Source organism: Chionomys nivalis, chromosome 15 (assembly GCF_950005125.1).
Source record: "Chionomys nivalis chromosome 15, mChiNiv1.1, whole genome shotgun sequence".
NCBI lineage: Eukaryota > Metazoa > Chordata > Mammalia > Rodentia > Cricetidae > Chionomys > Chionomys nivalis.
The window spans coordinates 23,860,943-23,885,990 of record NC_080100.1 but is presented as its reverse complement, the minus strand read 5'-3'; the positions used below and the strand labels follow the sequence as shown (position 1 = coordinate 23,885,990).

General features: G+C 41.9%; 1 protein-coding gene across 6 annotated transcripts in view; it reads left to right on the top strand.

Annotated features, from left to right (window-relative positions):
* Positions 1-21,244, top strand: part of Cplane1 (ciliogenesis and planar polarity effector complex subunit 1) — a 91,849-nt gene extending 70,605 nt beyond the window's left edge. For 3 of the 6 annotated variants that reach the window (XM_057789468.1, XM_057789469.1, XM_057789470.1), the window contains 11 exons: positions 2,866-3,455; positions 5,580-5,667; positions 6,956-7,111; positions 8,392-8,422; positions 9,985-10,116; positions 12,162-12,327; positions 14,773-14,831; positions 15,330-15,497; positions 16,486-16,607; positions 19,068-19,240; positions 20,569-21,244. In XM_057789468.1, coding sequence (XP_057645451.1) covers positions 2,866-3,455; positions 5,580-5,667; positions 6,956-7,111; positions 8,392-8,422; positions 9,985-10,116; positions 12,162-12,327; positions 14,773-14,831; positions 15,330-15,497; positions 16,486-16,607; positions 19,068-19,240; positions 20,569-20,745 — 1,862 coding nt within the window. In that variant the 3' untranslated portion in view covers positions 20,746-21,244. The remainder of the gene's footprint in view (positions 1-2,865; positions 3,456-5,579; positions 5,668-6,955; positions 7,112-8,391; positions 8,423-9,984; positions 10,117-12,161; positions 12,328-14,772; positions 14,832-15,329; positions 15,498-16,485; positions 16,608-19,067; positions 19,241-20,568) is intronic. The other 3 variants (XM_057789471.1, XM_057789467.1, XR_009058351.1) reach the window with 2 other exon arrangements.
* Positions 21,245-25,048: the final 3,804 nt, after the last annotated feature.

Here is a 25,048-nt window from a genome sequence, read left to right as displayed (position 1 = left end):
CACGGCCCAGCTTAACCTATATTTCTTAATTATACATTAAATTTTTAAATGAGCTGCACAAACACAATACCTTAATCAAGAGCAGAAATATACATATATCAAAATTGACCTTAAATTTGTATCAATAAACCAAGATCCATATTAATGCAAAGTATTCTTCTCTATATAGCATATCCCCCTTTAAATGTAAACAAATGTTTATAAACAATACTTGGGAATTTGGGCATAGTTCTCTCCAAACTGCTTCCTGCTGTTTTGGGGAAAGTAATTTTAGGGTTTTACAGAGACCTTTTGGGTGGTCTTGGTCCATCAAACCACTTTAGTCTGGATGGGATCCACAGGTTCTCATCTTCTGTGGAAACAAAAGCAGAACCTCTTTTTCAAAGCAACATATCTTTAGACCCAAATTTTGAAGTCAAGATACCTTTGAAATATATATATTGGTTTAGCTTATCAGCTCCTAGAATCAAATATCTCTATAGTTAAAAAATTCAAAGAATACACAATAATATACATAATCCAGACTCTCTGTGTCTATTCCATCTTTAGGTGGCTTATTTGTTTTTACTCCTTTAATCTATGACTGCCTGGACTCTATCTCTAAAGACTTTGTTTTAGTTTTTCTATACTTGTTTTCTTCTTTCCCTTAGCCTATGTACATTTGTCTAACACTGTAACCCATTTAGAGGTTTTTTTTTCATCTGATTCTGTCTTTATTGCATATCTGTAATCCTTTTTTGACCAGGACCACATCTTAAAATGCTAAGCCGCGTGGCTAGGACTAATTCTGTTTTGCCTTTTGCCTCTGCCCAGTCCAACATGGCAGAGGTCTGTTCAGTGCCATCTCTGCAAGCCATGCTCACAGCCCCATTTTCAGGCACACAGCAGGTCTGTGTTGCCATTAAGTAAGTTGTAGCGCTCTGCTCACAAACCCCATTTAAATGTTCCGTAGCCAGACATTCCAAAAGAGTCAGAGTTGTTCACACAACTAGCACAAACCAGGAAGCCTTTTTAAAGGAGCTACATGGTTTTTGCTGCCAATTATAAGTCGGGAAGACCTCTCTTAAAGGAGCTACAGCACCTCCCCTGCTTGCCGCCAGCAAACAGAGCCCATCCAGAAAAAAAAAATGCAACTACCAAGAAGCTGCGCTAAACTGTTTTTTTGTGTGTGTGTCTAGAATTCCTTTTCAAGCTCTCTCTGTTGGTGGAGACTGCTTCTTTGTTCCAGACTGTCCAGACCCAAAATAATTACACAGAAGCTGTATTAATTAAATCGCTGCTTGACCAATAGCTTAGGTGTCTTTTTAGCTAGCTCTTATATCTTAATCCATCTCTATTAATCCATACATCACCATGAGGTTGTGGCCTACCAGTAAGGTTCTAACATCTGTCTCCTCCAGCAGCTACATGGCATCCCTCTGACTCTGCCTACTTTCTCCTCTATCTCTGCTTGGAATTCCCACCTTACTGAATTCTGCCCTGTGATAGGCCTAAGCAGCTTCTTTATTCATTAACCAAACACATTCACAGCACACACAGGGATCCACATCACTGTACACCCGATCTTCCCTGAGGATGATTCAGGCTTCTGAGAAACAGGACCAATAGTCAGATAATAAAGAAATGTGAGAGCAAACTAAAACAGGGTAAGACAGTGTCAACACTCATACCATCTTCTCCTGGGAAGGCTAGCCAGGACTAGGACCAGAAACTCAAAAAACTCATCTTTCAGAGATTTTGTTGTATAATTTGATCTTCATAAAATTCCTATGAGCTAAGTACAATAGGCAAAATAAGCTGTTTTTGATGGATTTCTCATTCCATAAACATGTAGGGACCAGATACTAGGAGTGGAAAAAGTACCTGCAGGTTGTCAGCCTGTGCGCAGTGACTGTGGGGAAAGGAAGGCGGGAATTAGGATTATTAGATTCAGGTTGGAAGTGCCGCACGGGCTGGGTGACTGAGCAGGACAACATCTAATCTCCTTGAGAGGGTAGAGACACCAACAGTGGTTGTTAAAGGGACTCAGATGAAGGGAGAAAGTGCACTCAGATGAGGCTTGACTGCAGGAGTGCAGTTTTGTGGCACCTGTTGGATTTGGAAAGTTGGGATTTGTTGAAAGCAGGAGCAAGAGCTGAAGCTTTGGCGGTGGAGGGAAGGCTGTGCCGTTGTTAGACATACTGAGACATTTAGACCGTTAAGGTAAGGCATTAGAGACACATGGAAAGGTTTTGCGGGGGAAAGTAACAATATCAAATTTGTGTTTTTAATTTGTCCAGTTAGGTATTGTGGAAAATAGACTACACAGGAGAAAAGTAGGATGTTATTTGTGGTCTGTGTTTTGAGCACACCAATAAAGCAGTGTAGGGATGGAGCCATGGAGGAGGGAGAGCCAATACTTGATGTCATTTTGGACTATGAAGGAGAGCAACCCTCGCTTACTCTTAGGCCTGTGACTTGGGGAACATGGTGAATAGTAGTGTTTCCTAAGCTGGGGACCAGGGAAGAGGCAGCCAGCTAGAAGAGAAGCAATGTGTTGGTCTTCCAATGTTTTCTGCTTGGCTCACATTCTGCATGGTAGCCAACACTGAATTAGCTTTTACTGTGTAATGCTGTTGGTTTTCAATAGTTGTTTTTTAATGCAGTAGCAGTTTGTACAAAGGGATTGCTATGTGTGCTACATTGTTTAGATCTATAATCCACTACAGGCTTAAATCTCAGCAATCCAGAAAGTGAAATAAATTTGTAAGTTTCTTAACTAATAAGAGATTTGGAAACTAATGGCATGTTGGCCTAAATGAGATTGTCCTTATCTTCTTTTCCCTTAAGTAAGATTAATGCTGGTTTTTCTTTGATTAATGTTAGATCTGCTAGAACCAAACTTCCAGTTCAAGGAACAGAGCTCAAAATTGGACTCTGGAGAACAATCTCTGCTTTGGACCCTGCTACAGGATGTCCCTACTGCTTGTCCCACTCCAAGCCCTGCTGCTTGTTCCACACCGAGCCCTGCTGCTCGTCCCACACCGAGCCCTGCTGCTCGTCCCACTCCAAGCCCTGCTGCTCGTCCCACTCCAAGCCCTGCTGCTCGTCCCACACCGAGCCCTGCTGCTCATCCCACTCCAAGCCCTGCTGTTTGTCCCACACCGAGCCCTGCTGCTCGTCCCACTCCAAGCCCTGCTGCTCGTCCCACTCCAAGCCCTGCTGTTTGTCCCACACCGAGCCCTGCTGCTCGTCCCACACCGAGCCCTGCTGCTCGTCCCACACCGAGCCCTGCTGCTCGTCCCACTCCAAGCCCTGCTGCTCGTCGCATTCCAAACCAAGCTGCTCAGAAGTTAGATCATCTTACTGCCAAGCTTCAGAAGATCGACAAGCAACTGTTAACAGTGCAGACCATTGTGGAAAATATAGAGCAGAATTTCCCTGCACCAGAAGTACTGAATCTACACTGGGAAAAGGTATCTATTCTTATTTCCTAATGTTTTGTTTATTGTCTTTTGGTGTGTGTGTGTGTGTGTGTGTGTGTGTGCGTGCGTGCGTGTGTGTGTGTGTGTGTGTGTGTGCTCGTGCCTATGGTGATGGCTCCCAGTCATTAAATACATAGTATTGTTAAGTATTTTTTCTTAACTGACCAAACCTCTCCCCCGACACATAATCCCAATCAGACCAAATCAGACCTGATTAGAAGATGCCCATGTTTAATGGCTGCCAGCATTCCCAGGTGGCCCCCAGGAAAACACAGAGAGGGAAAGAGGAAAAAGGGGAAACCATGTGTTTATTTTCGGGGGGGGGGCAGTTTAAATAGCCTGTGGGCGTGGTCTTGACCCTCCCTGGGGAGGGGTCACCATTTGGCAGGCTTTCTCGGAGGTGGAGTTTGGACTGAGGCAACTCCCAGGGGAGGGAGCTTTGAAATGGAACTTTCTGCCCAACATTCCAAAAATGGATGCCAGGGGACTGGGGTAAAGCCCCCTAACTAAATAAGTATGATCAATATGATATAATTTTAGATATCTGACTTTGTTAAATAATGGAGAAAAATTTAAGCTAGAATTTTTAAACTCGGCACTATTGACAGGCTAGATCAGCAGTTCTCAACCTGTGGGCTATGACCTTTTGGGGGTCAAATGACCCTTTCATGGGGTTCTCCTAAGACCATTGGAAAACAAATATTTACATTAAGATTCATAACAGCAAAATTACAGTTAGGAAGTAGCAATAAAATGTTTTGGTTGGGGTCACCACAACACGAAGAACTGTATTAAAGCTTTGCAACATTAGGAAGGTTGAGAACCACTGGGCAAGATAATTGTTTTTCTTTCTTTTGTGGTTCTGAGGTCATTCACATACTAGGCAAGTGCTCTACCAGTGAGCCCCACTCCCAGGGCTCCAGGTAATTCTGTCTTCCTACATTTACAGCATCCAGGTCTTCACTCACTAGGTGCTGCTAGCAGAACCCAACTAATAACAATCAGCCATTGTTTCCCTGACATTGTCACATGACACTCAGATCACCCCGGCTGAGAACAACTGCCAGAAGCTTTTATGTGGGGAGCCCGTGCTCCAGCACGGAAGGAACTCTGTGAGCTGCAAACCAGAATGTGACTTGAAATCTCTGCAGTCAATGGCATTTTCCTCTCAAAGATTTGTTTTTCTGTTTTTGTTGTTGTTGTTTTGTTTTTGTATTTTGAGACAGGGTTTCTCTGCATAGTCCTGGTTGTCCATGAACTCATTTTGTAGATCAGACTGGCCTTGAACTCAGAGATCTGCTTGCTTCTGCCTGCTGAGTGCTGGGATCAGATGTGTGTGCCAACACCTTGCAGCTAATGTTGTTTTATGGTTTTTTTTTTTTTTTTTTTTTTTAACCACAAACTTGGACATGGCCAAATGAACCTTGAGCATCAGAGTAGTCCTTGGCGGCCTTTTCTTCAAAGACCCTCTTGAAATGGCCTTCTGAACTAGCAGTCATACAAATTTAAAGCCAGATACATATATGTGTATTCTCTCTCTCTCTCTCTCACTCTCTCTCTCACTCTCTCTCTCTCTCCCTCTCTCCCTCTCTCCCTCCACCCACACATTCTTAAGTAAGCTTATGAAAGGTTTCTTTAGGACTTTTTCAAGTATCCGTAGCTATTTCCCCTTCCTTCTTCACCTCTGGTTTCCAACACTTTCACTTGCCGAGTTTAATAGAACAGTTTGCAGGACACTGTGAACAAGTACTAGCTTGGAAGCTTAAGAACCAGAGTTTCCTGTCACTGCGGAAATCGCTTACCCTCTGGGCCTCGTTTTCACATCTGGATGTAGAAGACTTTGTCAGGATGGTAGCTGACTTTCTCCCCAGCTACAGAGCCATATGAAGCTGTTGCCTAGTCCTTGTGAGTCAGTTTGGCTGCACATGGTAAAAGCCTGCTGCTCTTCATGATCCCTGACAGTTAACGCATGACTAGAGTTTTTCATGTTTCTTCCATTTTTGTCGTATTATTTAAAATGCTTAAGATATACGTAAAATATTCATGATATTTTGACATTATCAAAGAGTATAACATTTACAGCAGTTGTTTTACTATGTGTGTTTTCTTCTGTAGGTTGGACGCGTAGATCACATGGAATTGTCTTCTGGCCCTGGAATTGAAAAACCATTAGCTTCAAAAGCTGTTAGCATTTCTGAAGAAGGTTTGTGTTGGGTACCTGGGCTGGTATTGAAGCCTGGCTTCAAAAAAGAGCTAGAAATACTTTTTTTCATGTAAGCTGAAGCCATTGCTCCCCACACTATTCCCAATGTTTTATTTTTCTTTTATTTTTTTATATTATACATGTGCTTTTCCTACATGTATATGTATGTACCACATGTGTGCATCTTCTATCTGTTTCCTTAAGGATTTCATTCCCCCTTCCATTATTAGTTCTTTCCAAGTCTGTCAGTGGTAAATCATCCTTGTCTTTGAAAATAGCTTAGCTTTACTGTGATTTTTTTAGGTCATCACTTAGCTGACTGCAGAATTCTCATGTCTTCTCCGATTCTAGTGTTTCCCTCGTGATTTGAAAGACACTCTCCCAGTATTTGCTGAGTTTACACTGCCTATATGCTGTTAGTCTAACTGATGTCTTAAAATCACTGGTTACTTTAAAAAATTTACTTTTTATTCATTTTTCTTTTTTGATACAATATCAAGGTATGATGAATTTCTTACACCTCGATAGATTCTCCAGTTTAAAGTTTTACCATTGGGAAGTGTGTGTTGGTTCCATCTCCCTTTCTCTCCCTCTATTCTAAAAATGCCTGTTAGGTTTGCTTGTACCTTGTTAATTTAATAGTTTAAACTTGCATGTTTTATTTGCTTGGGAAGCCAGTGCATGCCTGGAAGGCACAGGACAACTTGAGGGGGTTGGTTCTCCTCCACTAGGTCAAACTGAGGTCAGGCTTGGCAGCGGAAATATTATCTGCTAAACCATCTCACCAGCCTCTGCTATGTTTTCCCCTTTGTTTGGTTTCTGTGTGTGTTCAGTCTTTCATGATTTCTTCATCTTAGGGCTCAGTGGTGTGTATTCATTAGTATTCTTTCATTTTGTCTTCCTTGTTTTCAATCTGACTGTTTCTGCTTTGCTTTCTTAGCTTTTCTTAAATGTAATTACTTCTTTCACTTTATATTTTTTATAGTTTTTTGTTTGGTTGGTTTTTCGAGATAGGGTTTCTCTGTCTATCTTTGGAGCCTGTCCTAGAACTAGCTCTGTAGTCCAGGCTGGCCTTGAGCTCAGAGATTCGCCTGCCTCTGCCTCCCGAGTGCTGGGATTAAAGGCGTGTGCCACCACTGCCTGGCCACTTTATATTTTTTATTAAATTAATTCCCTGTACTGTAGAAAACTTTCAGAATGTACTGTGGGCTTCTAACACATGAGTGTTTCATGGGGAAGCATGAGCACTTGCTACACTTTCCTTTGTGTTTCTTGTGCCTTGGATTAGTGTGTCTCCAGACGCATGAGGATGTGGGTGATCAAAACGATACCGAGGAAACTTCAGAGACAGAAAATCATTCCAGCCAGAAAACCCACGCGTGCCCTTCTGCAGGGTCGGCTCTCGGCTCTTCCGTGGACTTGGACTGGAGCGTCACTTCTCCTGGTACTCTCTTCAGTTCTTAGGGCTCCATGCTCTTGTGCTCTTTAGAGTGTTGCTGTGACTGCACCTGGGAGGGGTCCAGCTGTGAAGGTGTGAAGTAAATACACTTCAACCGTGAATGAAGTTTTAAAATTTAATCTGTAACAGTACTGTGGGTTATTAGTTGAGCCCCTGCTGTGTCCATTGCTGTATTTCATGCGTGGGCCCTTTTTAAGGTTGACTGAGGTAGAACTTCATCATTCTCATTCCAGAGCTGAGGCTGAGGTTTAGAAAGGGTTAGTGCTGCTGTTTGTGTTGATTTCATTTGGAGATGCATTGTTATTACAAGTGCCATTTTTGGGTCCTGAGGGGCACATTTAGTCATATGAACGATACGCATAACATTTCTTGTGTAACCCTGGTAACATGAATAAATTGAAGTGTTTTCCCCTAGTATTTAATAGATGATTTGTAGGCTTGAAAAGAAATACTTTTTAAAAACAAAAGAAGAATTTTGATGCCGTAAGTAGGACTCTCCTTCCCTCCAGGCTGGCTTTTCGGAAAGTGTCTGTGTCATTGCCGTGCTTTTGTCGTCTTTTCTCCTCTACAACCTCCATCTCTTTTTTAAAACGTTACTGGCAAGTAGTTGATTGAGGCTGGATTTTAATTTTGGAAACAGCCATAAGATTCCTAGAGACTCTTCTTGTGCAGGAAGACGCCAAGCTGAGTGTGACTGTTTCCCATGTGAATGGAGACTTATCCTGGCTAACTGCCGAGTTAGCTCTGAAGGCAGCCCAGAGGAAGAGTTCCAAAAACAGGGTTAGCGTAACTTTAAAGTGCTCTTTATGGGGCTGGATAGATGGCTCCGTGTTTAAGATCACTGGCTGCTCTTCCAGAGGACCTGGGACCTTCACACAGACATACATGCAGGTTTTTATAAATCTCTGATTAATAATTGAAATTTAAAACGAATTGGCCATGGTTCAGTTGGTCTAGGGCTTGCTGTGCAAGCATGGTAGTTTGGATCTGTGCTCGCCACATTAAGAGCTGTGCTCAGCTCTGCTGGAGACAGATGAGAGTGTCCCTGGGACTTGCTTGCTCTGCATAGTCAAATCAGCCAGCTTCAGCGAGAGACCTTGTCTCAGAGGGAGAGAGTGATAGAAGGCACTTGACGTCAGTCTCTACAAACACACATGAAAATACTGACCAAAGATTTTAAAGGTATTTTTATTGAACAATTTTTCATGCAGTATTTTTCATCATTAACCTAAATCTTTTCATTAACAATGTTTCTTTCTTTTAAGGTGTGAATAACGGCAATGAATTATTTGAAAGGTGAATCTTTAAGACTTCATGATTTTAAATTTGTGTGTTAAAATTTGTATGTTAATATGTGTTATGGAAATTTTAATGCTTCTGTGAATGTGAACTTTTATACTTTTTTTGTTTTGTGTCAGGGTTTGGTTTGTCTGTGTAGCTTTGGCTGTTCTGGAACTCACTCTCTAGACCAGGTTGGCCTTGAACTCAGAGATCCACCTACCTCTTCCTTCTTAGTGCTGGGATTAAAGGCATGTGCCACCACTGCCTGGCTATATTACACTTTTTGTAGTTTAAAGAAGTCTTAGAAATTTCCATTCCTGATGAGTACTTTAGGAAACTGGAGAGTGCTGCATCATGGTTTTTGGTGTTTTAGAATTAGGTAATTGGAATGTAATAGTAATTAGATTGCATTAGCTGCATCCTTAGGTTATGTGTTAAGTAAGCTACAGCAGTTAAGACCTATAGCTCCAGGGCTGGAGAGATGGCTCAGTGGTTAAGAGCACAGACTATTCTTCCAGAGAACTCTTGTTCCAGCACCCACATGGGAAAAAAACGTTTAATGACCTATATAGCTCCTTGTAATAAAATACAGCAATACCATGTGCCTTTGTATGAGCATGGCATTTCTATTATGACATGACATTCTTACCAAAACATGGCATGATTTTGATCATGAGTAGAATAGAGGCATACCAAAGAAAACTTTATAAAATGACCAGCTAAGATTTCTCAAAAGCATCAAAGTTATGAAAACTACAAAAGTAGAAATTGTTTTGGATTTGAGAAGACAGATGTCATGACAGCAAATTTATAATACCAAAATGGATTCTGTGCAGAAAAAGAACAGTAGTGGAACCATTAGAAAAATATGATATTATCTGTAAATTAGTTAATAATAGGTCAATTCCCCAGTTCTGGTTGATATAAGATTATTTCAGATGATCACATTTGAGGAAGCTAAGTAAGGGTATATTGGAGTTTTGCTTAAAAAACATTTTTTTTAATTATGTGTGTGTTTTGCCTGCATGTGTGTCTATGTACCAGTTGTGTGCCAGGTGCCCAAAGAAGGCATCAGATCCCCCAGAATTGGAGTTGCAGATAGTTGTGAGCCACCATGTGGCTGCTGGGACTTGAACCCAGGTTCTCTGTAAGAGCAGCCAGTGCTCTTAACTGCTGAGCCATCTTTGCAGCCCAAGTTTTGTTTTAATATGTGTCTGTGGGTATGTGGAGTTGAGTGCAGATGCCTGCTGAGGCCAGAGGCATTGGATCCCAAGGAACTGCTGTAGTTACTGTGGGTGCCCTTACCACTGACCCATCTCTCCAGCCCATTTTGCTTCTTTCTTAAAGTCTGGAACTATTTCGGATGAACTGTTTAAAAATGTTTTATTTGGGCTTAGAGCTAGTTTTCTGTGAAGTCGTTGATAACTAGGCTTTTCTGCTGAGTGATCCCAGAATTTAGAAATAGAAGACTAGGTGTCCCTCATTTATGTTCTAGAAAAAGTGTTACATACTCATTTCTGCTTAATGTGATTAAATCATAGATAACAAACTTTTATTCCTGAAATTTTATTTGCAAGTGTTTCAGAAGATCAACTCCAGGTGACTGGATTGACTGATATTGCTGACATCATCGATGACCTTATAACCAAGAGTGGAGTTTCCAGTGAAGAGCTTGGCTTAACAGAAAAACAAGCTAGAAGTATATCCAGGTAATCATTGAAAGTGTGTGCATGCTAGGCATGGGACCCTGGGTCCTGTATGCGTTTGAGACAAGATCTCAGGGCCTTGCTGGTACTAAGTACACACTCTACCATTGAATTAAATCCCAGCTTCAGAAGGATCTAATCCACTTAAAATAATGCAGGTTCAAAAATATTTAAAATTTGCTACATTTTAATTTAGCTTAATGATAGTAAATTTGATTTGAAACTTAGAATAGATGCTTGTGTGGTGTCTTCTCTAACAGCATGCTCACTGTTGTATGTAACTCAGTATGTCTGTTCTGGAGCTTTCCCCTGGACTCACTGGGATAAACATACCATGAGGTCTGTTTCCTAGTAGACGTTATTAATGATTAACCCAGAGAAGCATAGCAGCATTTCCGCAAAACATTAAAGTGTATTTCCTCTCAGTCTTTCCTGTATGGAATCAAAGCTGACTATTCCATCCATGTTTTTCTTAATTTTGTATACACCTAGATTTAGTTATATAAAATAGGCAAGCCTGTCAGGTATGATGACATATAAAACCAGGGAAGTAGAGACAGGAGGATGTCCAGTTTGGGGTTAGTCTGGTCTACATAGAGAGACTTTATCACAAAGTAGAATTTAACTGAATTTCCTAGTTCAATTAAATTTCATTATTAACTTATTGAAAATCAAACTCAAAAAGGTGGTACCAGAAAACAGCACAAAGAGACTGTATTTCTAAATTTTTAAAATTATGTGTGTGGAGATGAAGGGAGGGGAAGAAAAATGTATAGCTCAATAAAAACAATAAAAAATTATGTGTATTTGACTCAGGGGTAGGGTATGTACATGTGTGTGCATCTGAGTCAGGGGTAGCATATATAGATGTGTGCATGCAGGTGCCCAGAGCCTTCAAGTCCCTCTGTATTTAGAGTTACAGATGGCTGTGAACCTCCTGATCTGGGTGCCGCACATCAAATTTGGGTCCTCTGCATGAACAGTATATGCTCTTAACCATGAAGCCATTTTTCCAGCCCCTATGTGGTGGTTTGAAAGAAAATGGCCCCCAAAAGGATGGCACTATTTAGGAGGTATAGTCTTGATGGAGGAAATGTGTCACTGTAGGGATAGACGTTGAGGTCTCTTATGCTCAAGCTACCCCCAGTGTCACAGTCCGCTTCCTGGTGCCTTCTGATCAAGATGTAGCCAGCACCCTGTCAGCCTACATGCCGCCATGCTCCCCATCATGTTGATATGGACTGAACCGCAAGCAAGCCACCCCAATTAAATGTTTTCCTTATATGAGCTGCCATGTTTGTGGTGTCTCTTCACAGAAATAGAAACCCCAACTAAAACACCCTACAAAAAGACTTCCTCTGTAGGATATGTGTATATATATATATATATATATATATGTATATATATATATATATATTTTTTTTTTTAACCCTCTGTTAAGAGAATAAACCCCAACTTAATTGCCTTCAGTTGTCCTTTTATCCCCTAAAGTTAATGAGTATGTTATGAACATCTTGTCAATGGTCTACTAAATTAAAGATAGAATTTGAAATTATAGTACAGAGTTGTGTCAATTGTGCTGTGGGAGCTCAAGGGAGGAAAGACAGTTTACTAAGGCAGTGTGAGCAAGTCCAGACCTGATCTGTATTTCAGAGGACTAATGAGGTGTCCCTGCAGAACAGTGACTTAAAATAGAAGCCACTGGCACATGAACTTTGAGTCCTCTGAAAAGCAGATGCCAAGATGCGATTTACAGTGAGGCACCAGGGTGCACATTTGCTAAGGGCATTCTTATAATTTTCTTTCTTTTTCTTTGGTGGGGGGGAGGGGGCACGGTCTCACTACGTAGCTTTGGCTAGTCTGGAACTCATTATGTAAACCACGCTGGCTTCAACTTCTAGAAACTCACATGCCTCTGCTTCCCACCATACTTGACTGTTGCTGACCTTTCTGAGAGCACAGCAGAGAGGGCTGACTTGAGTGTGTAGTGCGGTGCCTTCCGTCCAGAGCAGCAGCATTGGATAGGTTTCTTCTTGCTTATTTTTCAGGATTCAGCATCCTTCTGGCAGATGCCCCCAAAGAACTGAGAAGGAGAGAAGAGAGATTAAAATCTGGATGAAAAGAAAGCGAAAAGAGAGAATGGCAGAATACTTAAGTCAGCTGGCAGAAAAGAGGGGACAGGAGCGCAACCCTTTCTGCCCCAGAAACAGCCCAGTAAGTCTGTAGTACCCCAGGAAAGGCGTTCTCACTGGGTATGTACAGGTTTTTCCTGACAGACGTTCAAGGAAAAGATTAATGTAATTTGGATGCCTTTTTTATTGAGCAAATGTTAGTTATCTGAACAAAGTGTGTCAGGCTATTGTGCAAACTGCTCTATTTAATGAATCTAAATATGTTTTCTCTATCAGGCTAATTAAGGCTCTGTCATTTTAAACAGACAAGGAGGTTGAATGGGTGACCAGTTGGAATTGTTTCTTTCATTTTCAATGAAACTCATTGGTAGATGAAACAGGCATGTACATACTAAAGACATTTTTGAAGCTTAGTTTGGGAGGCTGGAGAATGGGTCAATGATTAGTCTATTTTCTGTTCTTGTAGAGAACTCAAGTTTGGTTGTCAGGCAGATCACAATCCCCTGTAACCCAGTCTAGGGGACACAACACCCTTCTCTTTCTGGACTCCTCTACATCCCTGTGTGCCCATTCACACAAATATACATAATAGGTATTCTTTAAACTTGATTTTATAGATGTAAGCTACCTACAAAGAATGTTTTTGAGCCCTGGTCCATAACTAGTCTAGAACTCTGTATGTAGCCCAGGCTGGCCTCAAACTCACAGAGATCTTCCTGCCTCTGTCTCCCGAGTGCTGGGACTAAAAGTGTTGCTTTTAATATGCTTACTACATCCAGCTCTACAAATAATATTATTATTTTTACTCTGGAGATAGCAATTTATTAAGTTGCTCAGAATGCTAAATGCATTCAAGGAGCCAAGCTGAAAATAAATGGTTCATTCATGGAGACAGAATTAAAAGAAGGGTCTCTAGGCTGGTGGCATAAGCCAGGAGTATAGCTAGCTACCTGGGAGGCTAAGGCAGAAAGATTTCAAGTTCAAGGCCTCCCTTAGGATATCACGTAGGTTCAAACTCAGACTAAGCAACTTAGTGAGGCCCTGCCTCGGAATAAGATATAATATGGATAGGTACATAACTCAGAGGCAGAGCCTAACGTGCTTGAGTCTCAGCTCAATCAATCCTCATCACTGAAAAAAATAAGACTCATGTGTTACAAAGAACAGTGTATGTTGCAGGGATAGTTTCTGCTGTCTTTAGACAGTGTTAGTTTATAGAATCTTGAGTACTCAAAGTTCTTGTGTCTAGATCCAGGAGAACTTTTTGTTTCAAGAATAAGTGGGCTCAACCCCTAACACTTCACCAACTTAGGAGCTTCAGAGGGAAACAACTAGTATTGCCTTGGTAATCCTATCACTGTGAAGCAACGTGTGGACTTAGGGTGTAGAGTATTGGAGTGTATAGTCTATTCCTTTATAATCCTAAATAAAATATAAGATTTTAAAAGGATCATTATAAAAATATTACATTGTGTAAGTGAATTTTTAAGATAAGGTTGTCATATTTAAACCACATGCGGCAAAAGTCAGTGAAACTCTTACCTAAAAGAGTTTGTGATTTGGGTCAGCAGTATGACAAAGGTATTTTCTGACACTTTGAATTTGCTCTCAAGAACCTACATGGTGGATAGAATCTCCATACACATTCCATGATGTGCACATATCCATACACAGACACTTACAAATAAAGTGTGTGCCTTACTGACTCTGGGGGGAAACCTGCAGCTGTAATGTAGCACTTTCTGTTTTAAATTAGTTTGTGTGTGACCATTTTGCCTGCATGTATGTCTGTGTATTGTGTATCGTGAGCATGCCTTGTGCCCATGGAGGCCAGAAGAGGGCTTTGTATCCTCTAGACCTGGAGTTATTGATAGTTGAAAGCTGCCATGTGGGTGCTGGGAATAGCCACACCTGGATTTTCTGGAAGAGCAGTCAATGCTCTTAACACTGAGCCCTCTCCAACCTACCAACACTTTCTTAGTGAATTTTCAAGTATTCAAGTACATAATCAGAATCTTGACATGTACAGGGATGTACCTGTGCATGTATGTGTTCTCTCTCCCACTATGGGATAGGCTCTAACATCACCTTCACTGTCAGTCAGATACAAAACCCAAACAGAGAATTATGTAAATTTAGAGTAAACTAGCTGTAAAGGTTTTCTCTCTCCATCAGAGGGTCCCAGGAACAAACTTGGGTCTTCAGATTTGGGCAGGAGGTAACTTTCCTTGCTGTGCCATCTCACTGGTCCAAATGCATAAAATTTGAAAAATAGTCATAATGAACTCATTGCACTAGGTTTTTAGAGACAAGGTCTCTCTTTTAGTTCAGGATAACGTGAAATTCATGATCCTCTTGCCTCAGCCACCTAAGCTGAGTTCATGGTGTTTTAATCTAAGGTTACATTTTACACTAAGAGAGAAAACCTTCTGGTGTTTTGCACCTTTGTAAATGTCAGAAGAATGTCTAGTGCTTTAATTGTTTGGACTGAACAATAATGAACTAACTGGGTATTTTTTCTGTGCAGTTTTATATGACTTCAAGGCAGATCAGGCAAAGACAAAAGATGAAACATGAAAAAGATAGGTAAGTCTGGAGCTGGTACCCTCAACATGCTCTCTAGCTTGCTTGCACCTTGGGGATTACATAATAGCTTCCTGTTAGTAACAGAACGTCAAGGGGGGACCCCTTTATGAAAAGAAAAGCTGCTTAGGAATTTGCTTTCAAACCTTTCTTGTGTATTCACTCTTATTTCTGCTGCCCTCCTATACCAACCTGGATTCATCTGTATGTGTCTGAAATACCTCAGATGCCGAACCACAAGCACCTTTATCATCATCGTGCTGGCTCTTTGAGCCAGGATGTCAGTATGTTCCCAGGTTGGCCTAAAGTAGCCATCTTTCTTCTTCCATCTCCCAAACGCAGCAATTATACAGTGAGCCTGCAGCGCCCTCCTCCACGGGGCTCTAGTCATCCACTTTGCTGTCCAGTGACTAGGAGAAGTCTGAGAAGGTAGAAGGATTTGTAGAGCGTGTGCTCACTCTAGAAAGGAACAGGAAAGTGACATTTGGTTTCTAAATACAGATTGCTACTGTCTGACCACTATAGTCAGCGGCTCTCACAGGCATACTGCTTGATGAATGAGCTGCTGTCTGACTCAGTGCAGCTAACAGCACCTGAAGGGAAACCCTTACCTGGCAGATCCCCCACTGCTCAGCACTGCAGACAGCAACATTGCTCTTCTCCAAGGAGGTAAGACAAGTTTGGCCTGTCACCTGGCAAAATAATCTCAGAACCTACCATAGCATTGGGAGTTGCTTGCTTTCAGAGAGGGCCTCCTGTATCCCAGGTTGACCTTGAGCGTCTCTTCCTCCAGCCACTACTTCTTGAGGATTACAGGTGTGCACAACACACCCTGCTTATGCAGTGCTGGACCTTGTGCACTCTGCCCACCTAGCCACGCCCCTTCTTCATCTTTGCTACCTCAAGTTATAATATAAATATATATAATATAAAATGAAAAAATTAGCGCCATAATTATGAACTCTTATAAATTTATAGAATAACCAAGGAAAAGGCAAAAATTGTGTTAAATTTCTAAGTAAGCTATGACAAAGCATTTTGGAATACCTGGAATAGGGTGTTTGTCTCTTCTGGAATTTGCCTCTTACTTTCTCTCCTCCCCGCCTGCCATTATCATCCAGGCAGGAGCAGCCACCCCTTACCCTCCCCCTGTCTAGTCATGCCCATCCAGCTGCAGCTCAGCAGAGCTCTCCATAAATTAACCCTTGCAATCCAGTAGGCAAAAGTTTATTAAATAAGCCGGGCGGTGGTGGCGCACGCCTTTAATCCCAGCACTTGGGAGGCAGAGGCAGGCGGATCTCTGTGAGTTCGAGACCAGCCTGGTCTACAAGAGCTAGTTCCAGGAAAGGCTCCAAAACCACAGAGAAACGCTGTCTCGAAAAACCAAAAAAAAAAAAAGTTTATTAAATAGAGACAGGTGTAAATATATGTTAGTGATTTATATAGTTCTTATTGAGAATATCAAAGGCACCTAAGAATTTTTCTTCAAACTGCCACATATATTGAGAAATTGAAATGGGTATATCTTTTATATTATTAAAACTTTGCTTGTCAAAATTTAAATTTTTCGAAGAATAATGTGTTTGATGTCTGAGGTAACACTGCAGCACAGCATAAGCAGCGTTGAGTTTTTAATAATCAAGTGATTCTCCTTTAGAGAGAATCCACATGGGCAGACTTTCCTAATAAACCGGCCTGGTGAAGGCAGACACATGTCCAGTCATCCCCAAAAGGGGAAAGCCTTGGGGCAGCTCCAAGGCTCATCTCGGCGGCGGCGAGGTAAGATTTGAAGCTCCCTTTTCTTTTGTGATTTGACTGTGTTCTTGGGGTCTCCAAAGTTATTTTATTAGAAGAAACTCCAGTGGCATTGAGCAGCTTTTATTTATCCCAGGAGTTTGCTCTGTTGCTTTGCAATGCTAGTTCTCCTGCTTCACTGTCCCAGGTGCTAAGATTACTGACCTGAGCCGCCATTCCTACATCGTGGCTTCTTGGAGTCCATGGAAAAACTGTCTTTATATTGGTCCCATTGTGAGCCATTGCTGTCACCTGCAGTCGCTCACACCCATACAGACTTCCAAACCTTCTCCACAGCCCCAGCCACCTTCAAAAACTTCCCTGCTTCTGTTACAGCTGGTTTCCCAGCCTTTTTGTACTCTCTTCCGTAGTGGAAATCATCCTTTACACCCTGAGTGTCTTTAAAGACATCTTTATTCATTTAAGACAGACTGGAGAGATGGCTCAGAGATTAAGAGCACTGGCTGTTCTTCCAGAGGTCCTGAGTTCAATTCCCAGCAACCACATGGTGGCTCACAAACATCTGTAATGAGATCTAGTGCCCTCTTCTGACTTATAGGGATATATGCAGGTGGTATACTGTATACATAATAAATAAATTTTAAAAAAAGGATTGAGTCTTGCTATATATCTCAGAGAGACCTCAAGTTCAGTCTTTTAAAGAGCTAGGGTTATAGACAGATGCCATTGCATGTGGCTTAGGCATCCCGAATTGTAATCCTTTAGGGATTCTAATGTGACATGTTCAATTTTAAGTTTATATCCTCATTATGAATGGAAGCTAATACTTGCACAGTTGCTATGAAGAGGCTGTAGTTAGTCTGATAGAGACCGTGAAAGTCCACAACTGACTGACTGTAGCAGCACTTTCTTCCTCATCTTTGCATTCCCCTCCATGGAGCCAATGAAATGCTTGAATAGCCAACTAGGAAGTTAAACTCAGCTGTTTAAACATATGAAAACAGATTTTTTTAATATTATTAAACAGGAAAGTATTATAGCATATATGTGTGTATATATGTATATCTGTGTATGCGTATGCTACCACCAAATGCCTGGCCATTGTCTTTGTTTCAAACTAGGTTTTAGGATCTTCCAAACTCTGTACCTATTTTGGGCCTTCAGGTCTATTAACTCTCACACCTGGTGAGCATGTAAGCATACATGCAGAGTCCCAGAGTCCTAGTACTTGGAGATAGGAAATGGAAGGATCAAGAGTTCAAGGCTATCCTTGATTCTATAGTGTGCTTTAGACTACTTGAGCTCTCCTGGTGAAGCACACATGAAGTCCCACCTAGTGGGAGGTTAAGGCAAGAGGATCACTTGAGCCAGGAGTTCAAGACCAGTCTAGGCAACATACTGAGCAGGCTGCACCAGAGTTGCCTTTTGCTACACTGTGTCTACACCAGGAGACATTTGTGCTAAGGAAAATTAACCACACAGAGAGCAAAAGTGATTACAGGGTCTCTTTTACACGTGGGTTCTCAAAACAAACTGGACAATGACACAGTCATCAGAGGAAAGAGGGAAATGTGGGCTCTAGGACGGAGGACACAAAGTAGCAAAGGGGACCTGGAGGAAATGTGGGCTCTAGGACACAAAGTAGCAAATGTGTAGACATATACCCCCCAGAAAGTTGAGAAAAGCCCTAGGGCAGTTAATAGTGTGTTGTGTTCAGGAGTGTTGCTGAATGGTTAACTGTTACCTGGTGGAAATGTTAATTTATTACAACATAATACCCATTTTACCATGTGTGTGTATTTCCATAATCAATGTAAAATTTATCAAAAATAAAGCTTTGTCCACACTGGAGGTAAGAAAACCCTACTTTGAAATTTTTTTTACACAGAGTTACACAAAATGCATGTTGGACTTTACCTCAAGATTGGATAGGCCGAGTAAGTCCAAAGGAAAGTCATGGTCCAAAGAGAACTACAGGGTCATCAAGGTTAAAGGCAGCTGGTACTCAAGTCAGTGGAGACACCGCTTGTATGTCTTTCTAGGTGTCAATAATTATGTTGATTTCATCAAACAAGACAGTTATGTCTAGACAAGAATTAATTGTACCAGAGGTTGGCATGGGGTGGGCAGGTGTTTGCAGTCGCCTGTGTTGACCTCTGCTTGTATCCTGAGCACTTGAAGGACTGGCCGGGCCTCCCACCTTCCCGCCCTCATGGTTAGGATGTTGACTCTCCACTTGGTACCTTCTTTCCTTCCTTCTTTTCTTCTGTTGTTTTGAGACAGGCATTCTTGCTCTAGAGGTGAAATCACCATTACTTTCAAATCAGAAGATGTGGTAAGAACTGGTATTTGTGTCACATTGTTGCAAGCCCTGTGGATTGAATCTTCACTAGGTACCTGGTTTGGCCTTAACAATAAGGTCACAATCAGTACATTATTTGAATGAATTGGTTAGTTCCTGTGTGTTTCATTTTCCCTTTAAAGGTTCTAATACTCCATGTTGGAGCCTGCAGCATACGAAAAGCCATGGGGCTGTTGGGGTGCCTCCTCCAGTGGAGCAGGGATACATGGAGTATGAGAGAGAAGAGACGGTAGTGAGTCCCTGGACTCTGCCTTCAGAAATCCACAGGATTCTTCACGACAGGCCCCTGCTACAGGTGAGTGCTGCCCAGAGTTCTTCCGTGTTCCTGCTTTTTTGTAAGATTTGAAAATGATTACTTTGGTCATTTTGAAATCATCTGTCTCATTTTTCTTTCTTCCCTTCATTGTGTGTATGTATTTACATATGTACGTATGTGTGTTTTGTTTGAGATAGGACCTCATGTAGTTTCTACTGGTTTGTGTTTGTTTTATTTTTCATTTTCTTTGAACCCAATGATAAATTTTCAACATCTTCTAGTGCCTTCCTCCCTCTCCCAAAGTAAGTATCTCGGTCCCTCTGTTGCTGTTTTTGCTGGCTGTCTAGACCTTCTGTATGTCTGTTACCTCTGACCTATCACTATTTCAGGGAATCTTTTCGTTTTCCTCCTATGTTAGATACCCCATACACCTTTTGTTTCTTCCTAGTTGTATGTGTGTTTGTGTGTATCTGAGTTTGTTTGGTGTGTGTGCGGTACACATGCACAAGCCACCACTCTGTTCCCCTGAGAGGGTGGCTCTGCTGTATTGGCAGGCTAGCGAGTCTCTGGTCAGCCTTTCTCTGCTGGGTTAAGAGTGCATGCAGTGCATGCAGCTTTCCTCCATGGGCTGGGATCTGAGTACAGGTCCTCGTCCTTGAGGTAGACACGCTGAGCTGTGGAGCCATCTCTGGCCCTGGAGTCTACACCCTCCAGGCCCTTTGAAAAGTCCAGACTTGGTTCCAACTTCATGTAAAGTTGAAGATATCCTTGAACTCCTGATCCTCCACTTCTAGAGTGCTGGAATTGTAGGTATGCCCATCTCCTAGGGTTTCAAACTCTGTTCTCCCATTTAGCTATCAGAATTATTTTTTTTGTTTTGTGTGTGTGTGTTTGTTTCAAGACAGGGTTTCTCTGTAGCTTTGGAGCTTGTCCTGGAAATAGCTCTTATAGAATAGGCTGGCCGCGAACTTAAAGAGATCTGCCTGCCTCAGCCTCCCAAGTGCTGGAATTAAAGGCGTGCGCCATCACCGCCCAGCAAGGATTCTTTCTTTTTAATTAGAACAGTAAAGAACAGATTACTGGGGATGGAGAGATGGCTTAGAGGTTAAGAGAACTGACTGCTGTTCCGGAGGTCCTGAGTTCAATTCCCACCAACCACATGATGGCTCACACCCATCTATAATGAGATCTGGTCTCCAGAACTCTATATACATAATAAATAAATTAAAAAGAACAGATTACTGTACTGCAGGCTATCAGAGCTCATCTTGACTGTCGTCAGATCTGAGGCCCACAGTTGTGTTTGCGCCTTGTCAGTGCAGACCTGCTTGGCAGCTCCCTTTACCACTGTCCTTCCAACTCCACAGGACGTGTCGCCCACTGAAGAGGAAGAACCTGATTTGTCTTTCTTGGTGGGTGGCGTGGACAGCGTTTCTGAGAGCACTGGCAGCATCCTCAGCAAGCTTGACTGGAGAGCCATTGAAGACATGGTGGCCAGCGTGGAGGATAAGAACGCAAATGTCCACTGGGCCTCAGATCAGTAGGGCCTTGCTAGCATTCTCTGTCAGCATCTCACTGATGTGGTTCTGAGAATTTGTGGGTCTAAGGCTAGAGATGGGACTTACAGCCTGGAGCCACGGGGTTCCCTGGGTTAGTCATTGCAAGAGGGAGAGTAAACATGTCTGTAATATTGCTTTATGGGAAAGGTGGTTTAACTAGAGAAAAGTATTATGTTTATCATTGATTCATCTTAAACAATACGTACATGTCAAGCCAGGTTTTCACAATATTTAAATTATTTTGAATAAAAAAAATCTTGTATCTGCTTCCTCCTTTACTACCCTGTGTTTGCAGAAACTGCTCATGTGGAGGATGTGACCAAGCGCCGTCGCTGGGGAAAGTCAGTCTCTGCATACAGCTGTTGGGCAGGCTCGGGCTGAGGACCTTGTGCTCTGTGGCTGAGTAGGTTGGGGGAGGCAAGGATGAGTGCTTCAGAGGCAGAGGAGAATGGAAATCCTGGCTGAACAACACTGATCTTGTGTTGCTTACGCATATGTGGAGGTCACAGAATAACATGCAGGAGTTGGTTCTCTTTGTTCTCTCTCCCATGTCGACCCCAGCCCTCAAATTGGAGTCATCAGGCGTGGCAGTGCCTTTTGTCCCCTGAGCCGCCTAAGATGCTCATCTTAACCTTGTAAAAAGCAAAGGACATCAGCCTCCTAGTTTTGAGATCATTTTCAAAGAAATGGCTAAATCCCAAGAACCTCTAGTCCCTGTCACTTTGGGTCGTTTTGGTGTCACTTGGAAGGGTCCTTGTCTGAAAAGGCTGAAGCATCCCGAGTGCCCGACTTTGTGACGTCAGACGTGCTCCATGGTCTTCAACCAAAGCATCGTTTAGCATTGGAGAGGTGCAGAATCATCCGGTCATTGTATTCTCATGTTTTTCTGAAGTCTGTAGTGCAGAAATAGTGTGTGCCTACTGTGCATGCCCTGGCTCTGATCAAGCTACCTTAAACTTTCTCTGTGGTGGGGGATTAATCCAGGCGGTGTCAGAGGGATCTGAGGGCTGGCCGCTCAGCTCAGCACAGCTGGGTGAGCAGTTCACTTCCAGGGTGTTTTGTTCCTTTACTTAGTTCCCACTCTGGCATATGGTCTCCTGATGGCTCTGCTTTTGTTTGTGTATTGCTCAGTTAGGTCTTGGGTGTTGTTTTTACTACACCTAGTTCTATTCCTCAATCACATCTCATATAAAACCCTTATTACATCTTAATTCTCTCATCCCTGTTTCTTTTGGCTTCTTAATTAAAGCCTTCTATAGCTTTAACAATTCCTAAAACTCTCTGAGGGTCCTAGCCATGCTCCACTTTCACCATTTAGCTATTTTACCCACCTCAGTACTGAGCTGACCTACTCATTTATCTTATTTCCTCTCAGTTCTAACTCTGTTAGCTGAGATCTGCATAGACATAATTCATAGAGAATACTGTGTAGACAGAAAACACATACAATTAGACATGTAGCCAGAGAGTATTACCTTATTGCAACAGTAGTGGGTGATTTTGGCACTCCACTCTCACCAGCTGACAGGCAGTTCTTCCCAACAGCAAATAAATAGAAATATACTAATTGGGTGATGTCATAGAGCAAACAGACTCAGCAGCCGGCTACAGGACACGGCCCCCAAACATATTTATAGCAGCCCATGCAGCTTTCTCCAGTGTAGAGCACATATTAGGGTACAAGACAAGTATCAACAGATAGAGGAAAGTGGAAATAATTCTTTGTATCTTATCTAATTGAAATGAAATAAGATTCCAAATATATACCAAGAGAAGTACTAAAAAAAACCCCACAAACTCATGGAGATGAAGCAATAAAACTTTGAATAGTTAATGAGTCCTTAAAGAAACCAAAAGTGAAATAATTTGTAGAATTTGAGAATGAAAACGCACATCCTCAGACCTGGGGAACCCACTGAAAGTATCCCAGTGCTTATGTTAGGAAAGTCAGTCTCAAATAAATGATATAGGTTAGGGCTCTGGAAAAAAAAGCAAACCCCAAATCAGTACACAGAAATCATCATGATAAGGGCAGAGATTAACGAAAGAGAAGAAAATATTTAAAGAACCAATGAGACAGAGTTGGTTCTTGGGGAATATAAATGCATTGACAAATGTTTAGCCAAACTAACCAAAAGAAAAAGACACAAGTTAAAAAAAAAATAGAACTGAAAAGCTGTTATAACAGATACCAGTGTAATTCAGAATATCATTAGATTTACCTTAAAAATATCCCACTAAATTGGAAAATCTAAAAGAAGTATATTAATTTCTAAATACATATGACCTACCAAAATGAGATAATTTAAGCAACTATAACAAGCAGTGAGAAAATCAGTAATTCTAACTCTCCCAACTAAAAAGAAGCAGACCCAGATGGACTCACAGGTGAATTTTATCAGACCTTGGAAGAGCTACACCAGGCTCTCTCCACTTTCCCCATGAGATAGAAAAGGAAGGAACATCACCAACCTCTCTTCATAAAGCTAAAGACAACAGGAAAATTATAGGCCAAGCTTGCTGTTGAGATGTAAAACTTCTCAACAAAATACGTCCAAGTCGAATTAACACACCGCAAAGATCATTCATTATGGTTAGACTTCCTCCACAGGTGCCAAAATGGTTTGACAAATGGAAGAAACCAATCAAGATTGTGAGAGACCTCTGTAATGGAACACTGAAAACCAACCAAAACCAAAAACAGCAACAACAAAAAATCGAAGACACTAGATAACAGAAAGACCTCACATGGATTAAAAGAATTTTATGAAAAGGGCTCTCTGATGAGAGCAGTCTACAGATTCATTGTAATACTGATCAAAATTCCAGTGGTTTTCCTCAGAAGTAGAAACCACAATATTCATACAGATTTACAGGTAACCCTGGACAGTCAAAGCAATCCTAAGTAAAACAGAGTGTTGCTGGAGGTATCATACCTATTTTCAGGTTATATTACAGAACCATAATAATAAAAACAGCATGGTACTGGCACAGACACAGATGTGTAGATCAATGTAAGGACACAGAGTCAAGCCCATTCAACTAAACCCACCTCAGTCTTGATAAAGATACACATTGGAGAGGTTAGCATCTTCAACAAATGATGCTTGCATATCTGGTATGTACATGTTGAAGGAGGAAACTAAATTCTTATATCTCACCCTGCACGTGAGCACGCACATGTGTGTGCATGTACACACACATACACACACACACACTAGCTCCTTGAGAGATGGCTCAGTTTTTATCACCTATTGCTCTTACAGAAGACCTAGGTTCTTTCTGTTCTGTCACCTACATAGCGGTTCACAACTATCCAATGCTCCAGTTCCAGGGTATCTAACATCACCTACTGACTTCCAGGGGCACCAGGCACACATGTGGACCACATAAAACCATGTAGGCAAAACACTCAAATCTTTTAAAACAAAAATCCCTCCAAATGGATCAAAGAAAAAGCCCAGTTGTCCATCAGTTGATGAATGAAAATGAATATCTGGTATATTATATAAATACATAATTTATTTAGGAAGAAAAATGAGTTGGGTGTGGTAGTGCACACCTTTAATCCCAGCACTCAGGAGGCAGAGCCAGGTGGATCTGAGTTTAAGACCAGCCTGGTCTGCAGAGCAAATTCTAGGGCAGCCAGAGCTACATAGAGAAGCCCTGTCTCAAAAAAGAAAAGAATATGAAATTCACAGGTAAATGAATGGATATGGAAAAAATGATTCGGAATAAGATAACACAGGTCCAGAAAGATAAATACCACATCTCTCCTTTACGGATGTTAGTTCTGAATGTTCATTTGTGTGTGTTTCATTTGGAATACTCGGGTCAGAATCAGTAAGAGGCAATGTGGCGGTGCTTCTAAGGGAGAGGAGAGAGAGCTTAAAGTGGATTGGTAGAACAGAAAGCTGAAGTGTGGTCTTCACTGGAGTGTGGTCAGCCTCCTGAGGGGAGCACTCTTTTTTTTTTTTTTTTTTTTTTTTTTTCAAGACAGGGTTTCTCTGTGGTTTTGGAGCCTGTCCTGGAACTGGCTCTTGTAGACCAGGCTGGTCTCGAACTCACAGAGATCCGCCTGCCTCTGCCTCCCGAGTGCTGGGATTAAAGGCGTGCGCCACCACCGCCCGGCTAGAGGGGAGCACTCTTGAAGAAAACTGACTCTTCCTTGACCCCAGCTATCAGTTGCCATTAGCTCCTTAGCTAGGGGTGGGACTTCCTGCCAGCTCCCCTCTCTGCTGAAATGGTCGGTACTGAGCTGGCCTTGTATATGCTGTCACAATGGCTG